General features: G+C 33.1%; 1 protein-coding gene across 1 annotated transcript; it reads right to left on the bottom strand.

Annotated features, from left to right (window-relative positions):
- Positions 1–9744: 9744 nt before the first annotated feature.
- LOC126891384 (uncharacterized) lies at positions 9745–10598 on the bottom strand. The gene has a single exon (XM_050660560.1). The coding sequence runs from the start codon at positions 10596–10598 to the stop codon at positions 9792–9794; it is 807 nt and encodes a 268-aa protein (XP_050516517.1). The 3' UTR covers positions 9745–9791.
- Between the last annotated feature and the right edge of the window lie 729 nt (positions 10599–11327).

The raw sequence follows: 11327 nt of genomic DNA, 5'->3' as shown, positions 1-11327 counted from the left end.
ATATTTCGTGCAACTTCGTGATGTGGCCACTATCTCAATTAACGAAAATAAATATGCATATTTCAGATCAAATGTCTCAATTTTTAAAAACATTTCAAAAATTTCTTTCTGTTGCCTTGAAGAGAACTTTTCACAGCACTTGTCACTACAACACTTTTCGATCACTTTTAACACTTTTGCGGGAACAAGAATATTAACTCGGTTCACATATTCTTTTCCACAATTTCGATTGTGTTTCCTAATTTTTTTTCCACGTTTCCTTGCGGATGATTTTTTTGTTAGACGGACCTGGTACATCAGTGTGTGCATTATCCAATTCTTTACGTTCGGAATCTTCACAATTTGATGACGTATTTTTCTCACCAATATTCTCATTGTCCGATGAAACATTTCTCCACGTTTCTTCACGTCTCATTATTTCTTTAGACGGACCTGGTACATCAGTGTGTGTATTGTCCAATTCTTCACGTTCGGAATTTTCTTCATTTGGTGGCGTATTTTTCTCACGAATATTCTCAGTGTCCGATGGAACAATTTTCCACGTTTCTCCACTTCTGATTATTATTATGGACGGAACTGGTACATCAATGTGTGTGTTGTCCAATTTTTCACGTACGGAATCTTCATCATTTTTTGATGGCGTATTTTTCTCACGAATATTCTCAGTAATACTCTCAGTGTTCGATGGAATATACTCGGTTCCTGAATCTTCATAATGTTCCTCTTCACTTGGTGATTCTGTAATCAAGAATAATAATTAACTTCATTAGAAAACTAACCACACAATTTAAACTTATTAAACCTAAGAAAATTATGTACTAATTAAATAAAAATTAAGTTAATTAAAAAACTAACCACAGAATTTGAACTTATTAAACTAAATAAATAAATTATTAAACTAAAAATGTATGTTATGTTTTAATAATTAAACCTACCTTCATTAAAATAAAATTAAAATTAAAATAAAAAGGTTAGAGCACTTTTATTAAATATTTATAATAATAAACACAAAACGGTGCTATTATAATATCTGCACAAAATAATTAAATACAAGAAATCGATCTCGTTCCAGATACTTTGTTGTTGATAGTCAAGACTTAACTAATTATGTAAATCTACCTATTTTTATTGAAAAGATGGGTTGATATTTTCCTATAAGTACTCTGGGAAAAGGTTAAGGTGTTCTTCATATAATATTAAAGAAACTAAATAATTTGCATAAAGTTTATTGGGTATTCCTCAAAATAATATTAGGTAGTAAAAAGTTTTATTATTACTTAGCCAATAAACATTTTTCGTATCTTTGTGTCGTCACGTCGCGTTGGTATCGTCTTTTATCATTGTGTACAAAGCCTTCCGAGAAGTTTATGGTAATTGTTAGCATTACCTGTACAAAGTTGGCTACCGACAGAAACAACCGTTACAAAAATTAAATAAGACTAAGAAGAATTATTTATTTTAATTAATACAATTAATACAAATTAATACTTTGTATTACTAATTTACTATTTTAGTTCGTAATAAGCCACAAAATTGGCTACTAAATAGGAAATTTATATGACAAATATTAAATTATTATTAAATACTTATTACTTTATAAAATTAAAAATAGTCATTCTTATGAATTATGCGTATTATTCTAATACGATGAACACTTGTTGATAGCTGTTTACTAACTGTAAAAGCAACAGTGGCCTGAGCCATGCAATTCAGGGTTAGGCCACTGTTGCAGTCGTATTTCCAGTATATTTGTTAAGGCAACATTAAATTATATAGTGCCATCTAGCCAAATATAGAGCTAGGTTGTGTAGACCACTGTTGATCTATAGATCCAATGTGTCTGCTTTTATTGATGTAATAATCTAAAAATGCTCAATTTGTGGGTTAGGCCACTGTTGCTCTGAGCGCCTCTTATGTAAAAGCAACTCCAAAATTCCCGAACCAGATGGAAACAAAATAATGGTTTTTTACATTTCCCAAATACCTTAACAGTGTCAAACAATGGATAATAAAATGTTGCATAAAGATGAATGGGCCTCTAAACATAAGAAAATATGTAGCAAACACTTCCTCGTGTCTGAATATGTTAATATTATGTTGTGTTTTTTGTATTTTAATCTAATAATAAATAATTATTTATATTATTCGTTTTCTTTTGTTGTTGCATACCACTAAAAATGATAAAAATGCTGCACGTTCCACGAAAAAGATAATAAGTAAGTAACCTACATATTAGTATTTTTGCTTTTAAACTTTTTCTTCTATTTTTTTGGGTTTTTGTGTGAATTAAACTGTTTTGTCCATGTAAAACACACATGATAAGTGTTAAATCAATTCTAGTTTTTTGTCAACAGACTATTGATTTTAAGGGAAAAATGGACATAATTACCAATATAAGAACCACTTAATATACTTATACCCAAGAAAATCCCAAAATATAATGCAAAACTGAAGTTTTTGAACCTTTTATTAGCATTGAAACTTATGACAATTTTAAAATTGTCGTACGGGTGACGTATTCCCCCCTTTAAAAAGCGAGCATTTGATTGGTCTAAAGTTACGAGACAACCTATGCAATAATCTATTAACCTTGAGTGGAGCCTATGCCGTTTAGAAATGCGTACCATTGGTGACAGTAGCATAAAGGGTCAATCATTTTATACCTAACAATATTAAATTTCTTTTTTCTAAACCATTTTGATCATCTTGAAAATTATCCTCAACAATGGCATCTCTAACTACATTTTCGTATGTTCAGCTGTTCTGACATTATGAAATTGTCATCAAGAACACTATTGTGAAGAACGGCACATGCTCGTATAAAATAAACTACATCTCGAATATTTATCAGTTTTAGATGATATAATTGTCTAAATCGTTGTTTCATAATGCCAAAGCAATGTTCAACAACATACCTGTTTTTGATAAAAAGATAATTGTAGTTCCTCTGTATTCTAGTAAGGCGGCCAGTGTTCTTAAAAGCTGTTAATAAATCTGGTAGACAGGGAAAACCCCTATCCCCAAGAATATATTTGTGGTCGAATTTTTCTGGCAAGTAACCATCTAAAGGAGAGTTTCGTAAATGCCTGGTGTCATGGACTGATCCAGGATATCCCACAAATATATCACTTATCCTTTTCTGTTGGCCACATACTATTTCTACTTGGATGGAATGGAAATGTTTTCTGTTCAAGTATGAATCAGGATCATTCTTTGGCCTACCAATTCTTGTGTGTGTCCCGTCAATTACACTAATAACAATATAACAATTATTTTCTCGGAAATGTCTTTTCATAGTAACTTTTTCATTTTATGGTGACCATGTAATAATTCCTGGTGACTAATTGCTCAAAAAATATGAGATCCTCTGTATCACTTTGTGATATTGAATGTGTCAGCTACATCCCGAAAACTAACAGATTCATTTGCAGAAAACCAAAGAAACACTGTTATAAACTTCGTTACTAATAACGTGCGGCAGATTCGTGCAAATATTTATAAGAATTGCACATTTAATGATACAAGCATATAAATTGGGCCACATATACTGCACATATAAAGGTTCAAATTTAGATATGAGGCCATCTCAGATTTTGCCTTTTACAAAAATGGCGGACATTCAAAATGGGCGAATATACATATGTGACTAATAGCACGATATCTTTTGAATGAAAAGTCCGATTTCAACCAAATTTGGTACATAGGTTCTTTTTGTGATTTACAAGATCGATGTCGTGAACTGGAAGAATCGGTTTACCAGAAGTTGTGTTTTTCCTGGTTTTTCATGTAAAACTATTTTATATTATGTAAATAATTTATTTTCAATTTTTTTACCCTGTATATATTAATTTTTCATAATGGTAATACCACCATTGAAAAGAGCGTAAGAATATGTTTTAGAAAATATTTTGAACTTTTTAGTTATGTTAATTACCATTTAATAAATGCATAACGTATCTTCACATGTACCTTTGTGTGGCAGATTCGTGCAAATATTATAAGAATTATTGTGAATTTAACGGTAGAAGCATATAATTTGGACCACATATACTACACATACAAAAGTTCAAATTCAGATTTGAGGCCATCTCAGATTTTTCCTCTTACAAAAATGGCGAGTTTTCAAAATGGCGGCTATACATATGTGAGTAATAGCACGATAGCTTTCGATTTCAGCCAAATTTGTCATCAAGGTTGTTTTTTGGATGAATAAGATTGAGGTTTTGAACCGGAAGAATCGGTTCACCAGAAGTTGTGTTTTTACTGTTTTGTTTTTATGTAAAAATCTGTTGTTTTTTTCAATTCTTTCACCCTGTATATATTAATTTTTCAAAAAGTTAATACCGCCATTGAAAAGAGTGTAAACATAATTTTTACGAGAGATTTTGAACTTATTAGTTATGTCAATTACAGTTTAATAAATGCATAACGTATCTTCAGATGTACCTGTGTGCGTCAGATTCATTTTGAATGCCCGCCATTTTTGTAAAAGATAAAATCTGAGATGGCCTCATATCTAAATTTGAATCTTTGTGTAGTGTGTGTGGTCCAAATTATATGATATAACCATTAAATGCACAATAATTCGTATATTATTTGCACGAATCTGCCGCACATAGGTTTATAGGTACATGTGAAGATACATTATTTATTTATTTATTTATTTATTTATTTACGGGCCTTACCCATTATTACAGAATAATTTAAGAGCTAAAATATACATTAAACCTCAAAATAAATTATAAAAATATGTAAATATACTTAATTACAATCACAAAATGGTAACATTACACAGACATTATCACAGGTAATAAATTGACAAATAATATTTGGACACTTAACACTAAATCACCTAGCTACCCATAAATATACTTATAAATTTATAAATTAGTGTTCTTCCCCAAGCGTTAAATCCTTAATAAAGCACACAAAGCGACTTTGACTTATACTGAAATCAATGTTCGGAGATAAGTTATTGGCTGTCCTTACAGACCTTGAACTAAAACTATTAAACTTTACATTAGTTCTACATAAAGGTTGTTGAAACATGAGGTGAAATCTAGTATTCCTTGACGGCACTGCCAAACCAATAGAGTACAGTAGATCTGGGCAATCAGCAATACCATTAAAAACTTTGTATAAATTCTGTAAGTCCCTACATTGCCTGCGAATCTGGAGAGGAGGGAGAGAAAATCTCGTGTGAAGTGAATCATAGTTGTAATGGTAGTTGTCAGGGGGATCCACACCAGCCTTAAAGGCCAAATACCGCAAAAATCTTCTTTGCACTTGTTCTAATTTGTGTACATGGCATGTATAGAGGGGATTCCAGACTGAAGAAGCATACTCCAATAGGGGTCTGACCAATGAACAATACAATAGGCGGATTGCCGAGAGATTTGTGAAATCTCTTGTAGATCTCTTGACAAAGCCAACCATTTTAAGAGCTCTAGAAACAATCTCTGCGATATGAAATCTGAAGGATAGAGCATTGTCAAATAAGACTCCAAGATCCTTAGTAGCTGACATATTGATCAAGATGGTGTTAGAAATTTCATAGGGAAAAGCCAAGGGGATACGCCTTTTAGAGAAATACATAGTGAGGCATTTTTTTGGGTTTAAATCCATGCAATTTCTTTCACACCAGTCCACAAGTCTGGACAAATCTGACTGCAAGTTGATACAATCAGTGGTAGAAGAGACAGTTTTGAAGCATTTTAGGTCATCAGCAAAACATAGAAATTCGGAATATGGAAAGCAACTCTGGATGTCATTTATAAAGATGTTAAATAACAAGGGTCCCAAATGAGACCCTTGAGGCACACCAGAAGGTACTTTTATCTCCTTAGATTTAAAGCCTTTGACCTTTACTATTTGAGATCTATCAGACAAATAGCTGCCGATCCAGCTCAACAAACTACCACCCAAACCTGCTGTCCTCAGCTTATCCAATAAAATTGTATGATTTACCCTGTCAAATGCCTTAGAAAAGTCAGTGTATATACTGTGTACCTCACCACCACCATCCAAGACACCTGACAGAGACTCACTGTAAACTAGTAAATTAAGCTCAGTAGACCTTCCATTTAGAAATCCATACTGCTGGGGTATTATTGTTGATGATAACACTGATGTAAGATATTTTGTTACTATTTTTTCAAATAGTTTTGGAATTACATTTAAATTGCAAACTGGCCTATAATTGCACACATCAGCTTTATTTCCTGATTTGTATATGGGGGTCAAGAAGCTAGTCTTCCAAAACTCAGGAAAATAACCAGACTTTAAAGAAGAGTTAAATATCATATAGAGAGGACGAGAAAGTACGAAACTACATGATTTTAGAATAATGGGGGGTATTCCATCTGGCCCTGGACTCTTGTTGGTATTTAGATTACAAATCTCTTCATAAATTGTTGAAATACTGATTTGAAGATCATTTATGCTGATATCATTAAAAGATAAAGATTCAACCGCCTGACAAACTTTTGTTGAGTAAACAGTTTTAAAATAATCTGCAAATAGATCTGGAAGATCAGGCCCCAGTTGGCAACTCACCTCGTTGTAAAACATTTCAGATGGTAAATCATTAGATTTTCGTTGTGAGTTGACATAGGACCAGAATTTTTTCACATTACTCTCATTGACAATAGCATTTTCCGAGCTGGACACAAATTCATTGTAACAAGTTTTAGATAGGACTTTACATTGTGATCTTAATCTTGAAAAAGTAATATAATCATACCTACTCCCAGATTCTTTAAATGCTTTGTGTGCTTGCTTTTTTAAAATAATAACATTTTTTAATTCTTGAGAGAACCATCTTGGAAAGTATCCTTGAGACACTTTCTTTTGTGATACTACCATGTGTATAACTGTGTAAAGAACATCATAAAAAATATTAAGCATGTCATTGATAGAATGTTTTAATAATATCATGTCCCAATTAACCTCTCCAAGATAGCTATTTAACAAATTAAAGTCTGCTAACTTGAAGTCATAATAATATTTATCCTTGGTTGCATTAACTAAATTAGTATGACTATCTGATATTCTTAATGTTATATTCAGGGCTGGATGGTAACTATCCTCGGGGACCAGAGCATCATCTGCCAAAGTCACAACTACTGAAAGGGCATTCGAACCAAAAACCAGGTCCAGGGTTTTGCCCAAATGGTTGGGAATATTGTTAAGTTGGTACAAATTGTGAAAAGCACATAAGTTTGACATTACCTCAATTGATTCGGCATCCTGGTGCAAAGTATCTGGAGAGTAGATGGCATGAGAACAGAACTGGTCAAATGTCCATGAGGCCTTCGGCAAGTTAAAATCTCCAAGTAAGAGCATTGGGCATTGGTACTTTTCAGAGAGGCTGTCAATATTGTCACTGAAAAGTTGGTATTTTTCTGGAGATGATCTTGGTGGAATATATACACATCCTATAACGGTTTTATTAGAACCAGAGCCAATTTGAACAAATAATTGCTCCAGGCCGGGGCTTGACTCCACCAATTGAGCAGGGATATTCTTAGTGACAGCGATCAACACACCACCACCCCTTGAAGCATCACTAGTAGTTGCATTACGGTCCCTTCTGTATATATTATATTCAAACAGCCCAAGCTCAACATCAGAGATTTCTTCTGTAAGCCATGTCTCGCTTAGCACAATTACTGAGTTATTGTTAGAGATAACATTACTACGAAGAACATTCAGTTTGGTCCTAAGTCCTCGAACATTTTGATAAAAGATATCCACATTCCGGTGAATTCTGGAATGAGAACTTGATAAGGAAGGCCCATTAATTAGTTTTTTCGTGCAAAAATAAATGGGGTACCATTTCGATATCTGATACTCACTTGTTCGCCTTTCGCTCTACGATCATTTAGTTCTTGCAATAACTTTTTTTCGCATTCTCGTTGTTTAGAGGTGAGATCGAAGTTTACAAAAACTTCTTTCCCCTTAAGTTTGGAACGATTTTTCACAATGTGGAGAACATCTTCTGCTGAATTAAGCACTACCTTCAAAGCCCGGGCTTGATTCTTGTTGGGTTTGCCCATTCTTGATGAATGTACTACTTTTGGAGGAGTGTTTGTTACCTGTGCAATTATACCTTCTACCTGTTGTCTGTCCTCACCTTCAGGCACATTGAAGATCATAAGATCTTTCGACCTTGTTTGGCGTTCTTGCCACTCGAGAATAACTTCATCCTGTGAAGTTGGGTTAGCATTATGAGTTGCAAACATAGGAGGGGTGGCCTTTAATCCTTCGATTTCCGTCTTTACAAGAGATTTAATGTCTTCAAGGCTTGAGGCAAAGCATGTTTTAATACTTTTCATTTCATCTGCAAGAGTCTGTATAACATCAGCTGTATCGAAAACATTTTGAGTCTTACTTTTTAGTTCAGCCATTTCATCCTCCAGAACAGTGACACGGTCTAAAAGTTGCATAGTATCACTTATTTTAGGAACACATAACTTGCATATGTAAGGCATTACTCGGCTACTCAATACAATGGTCCTAAGTTCTGTGGAACTTATTCCCGAACATTTCCTGCATAAAATTTGTTTACAGAAGTCACATGGGTACCCAAATACATCAGTTGAATTTTTTGGCTCCTTGAAAACACAGATTTGATTGCAGGTGAAACATGTGTTGGACATTTTAGGTTAGATTGATTTTGAACACTTGAAATAAATAAACTAACTACGATTTCGGAACTTCCTAACAATTATACAGCTTAAACACAACATACACTAAACATTCACACCTCTTATAAACAAGTATAAGAGTTAAAAACACCAAGTAATTAAAAATATATGCTCTTGTTAAATGTAAACATGTGATGGATTTTGAGGTGCATGCATTTATTAATTGGTAATTAACGTAACGAAAGAGTTCAAAATATTGCCTAAAAATATTTTTACGCTCTTTTCAACGCCGGTATTAACTTTTTGAAAAATTAATATATACAGGGTGAAAGAATTAGAAAAACAACATGTTTTTACATAAAAATCAGGAAAAACACAACTTCTGGTAAATCGATTCTTCCGGTTCAAGACTTTGGTCTTGCACATCAAAAGAAGAACCTATATACCAAATTTGGTTGAAATCGGACTTTTCGTTCAAAAGTTATCGTGCTATTAGTCACATATATATAGTCGCCATTTTGAATGCCCGCCATTTTTGTAAAAAGTAAAATCTGAGATGGCCTTTTATTTAAATTTGAACCTTGATGTGTGTAGTATACTGTCCTGTTAAGCATAAGAGTCATATCTCCATATTTAAATATTTTGAGAAAATAAGGAAAAACCTCTTGTCTTTCTGCCATCCTAAGTACTAATATGATTTAAATTGTAATAACCTTAATGTATACATTTTTTAACGTAGAATTTAAATACAAACTTGTTTTTTACAATCTAAGAGTTTAAAACATGTTTTTGTTAGTTACGACAAATTTGCCTAACAATCAGCAACTAAAATAGTAATGATGATTAGTTTAACAAATCGTAAGTGACCATCTCTATAGAAAAACTACACTTAACAAAGGTTAAAATATATATTATAACTTCAATTTTTTCATATAAATGTTTTACAAAAAAATATATTTAATGCTCATGAGACGCTGAGCTGTAACTTACTAGTAAACTATACTGTTTAACTTAAACAACGTTTTACATAACTAAAAAACATTATTATAATTTGTATTTGTAACTAAAACGAAAACTCTAACTTATATCCAATAAATACAGAGCAATATTATGTCAACTGAAATTTTGATTATGATTAGTAATTTATTCATCTTCAGTTACAGGATTTTCGGATACCGGCAAATCATTCCAAAAGTTCATTCTGGTAATGGGAATAATTCCACGAAGTCGGTTTATAAGAGTGTCCTTCCTATTTTGACTTATGCCGCGATAGTCGATCTTGCTTTTAGGCTTTTCCAAACCATTCTTTTGGTGCTTTGCTACTAAAAAATTCAATACTATAGCCTCTTGTTCATTAAATGTGCATTTGTACGACAATGACTGATTTCCTCTTTCAAAATCAACCTGCACCATATTGTTTAAATATGGCCGAGGATTTATTCTGCTTAATTTATACTGAGAACTTTTGTCTTCCCAGTTGAAAAAATTGTTAATTTTCATTTCAATTAATTTCACTTTGGACGAGTTAGCTTTTTGAACAGCATCTTTATAATCTTCGAAATCAAACACCTTTTTCATTTGCTTTAGGGGCTTTTCTACCTGGTGGTGAAATGAGTCTGCCGACATAAATGTATGTCCCGGTTCAAAAAATTTTAGAGATAAAGATTTTAAAGCGACGTCAGAAGAATTTACCAGATACACACAGAAACTAAAGAAAGCCCAGTTTTTATTTTGGGCTGCACAGTTGTCCAACCACAAAATAACATTTTCCACGTCTCTGTTATCCAGAAAAAAAGCATAGAAGGCACTAATAATGTCTTCTTTGGATCGTCCCGATATGGCTTCATGCCAAACTACTGCTGTGGGGAATTGCTTGTGTTTTCTTCCTATTGGAACAATACTTTCATTGAATGCTATAATACGAGGTACGAAAATCACCTCCTTAAACATTTCGCACCGCTGCAGCATAATGACCTAAAAAAATATTACTTTGGGAGAAGAAAACAATATAATGTTATTATTGCTGTCACGACTAATATTAAGAAACATGTTATCGAAACGTCGCGTCAGGAATAAATTCCAATTTCCTGTAACTAGCATCGGAGATGGTAGTTGCAGTAAATTGGAATTTACTGCAACTTCTAAAGTAGCCGCCAGCCGCCCATAAGCCCAAAAAATATGTTAAACATTATAATATTTTCTTACCTTCTAAAGATCTGCTGAACATGCCAATGTGTTGGGATTATCCGCTTCTGCATCAATTTGATATTGGTGTCGAGCTGAGTTTGCCTTTTCAATATGTTTCCATGAATCACACTCGGCGCAATCATTTTCAATATTTTCGGGATCATGGTTGGTATTATTTTTATGGTTTTTGAATGCTGCACAAGAAAAGCACTCTTCATGTCCAAGTGCAGCGAATGAAATGTTCATTTTACTGACGATTTCCCTATATAAATAATAGGAAAAATTAATTGTTGGATGTTTCTCCTTGAAGTCCTTGTACATAATCACTATGGTGATATCACTTGGAAGGTATCTCCTATTTGGAGCGTGCTCCCTCCGGTAGTGTGAAATTGTAGGCTTGAACGACTCTATATGCTCTCTAACCGATTCTTCTGGTTCACCACATCCATCTTGTAAATCAAAAAAGAACCTATATACCAAATTTTGTTGAAA

The sequence above is a fragment of the Diabrotica virgifera genome, chromosome 9, assembly GCF_917563875.1.
Source record: "Diabrotica virgifera virgifera chromosome 9, PGI_DIABVI_V3a".
NCBI classification, from domain to species: Eukaryota; Metazoa; Arthropoda; class Insecta; order Coleoptera; family Chrysomelidae; genus Diabrotica; species Diabrotica virgifera.
The sequence above is the reverse complement of the archived record's forward strand: the minus strand, read 5'-3'. Positions and strand labels throughout refer to the sequence as shown.

Excerpts from the sequence above, each read along its gene's own strand:
- LOC126891384 (XM_050660560.1), bottom strand. The coding sequence starts at position 10,598 with ATGTTTAAGGAGGTGATTTTCGTACCTCGTATTATAGCATTCAATGAA.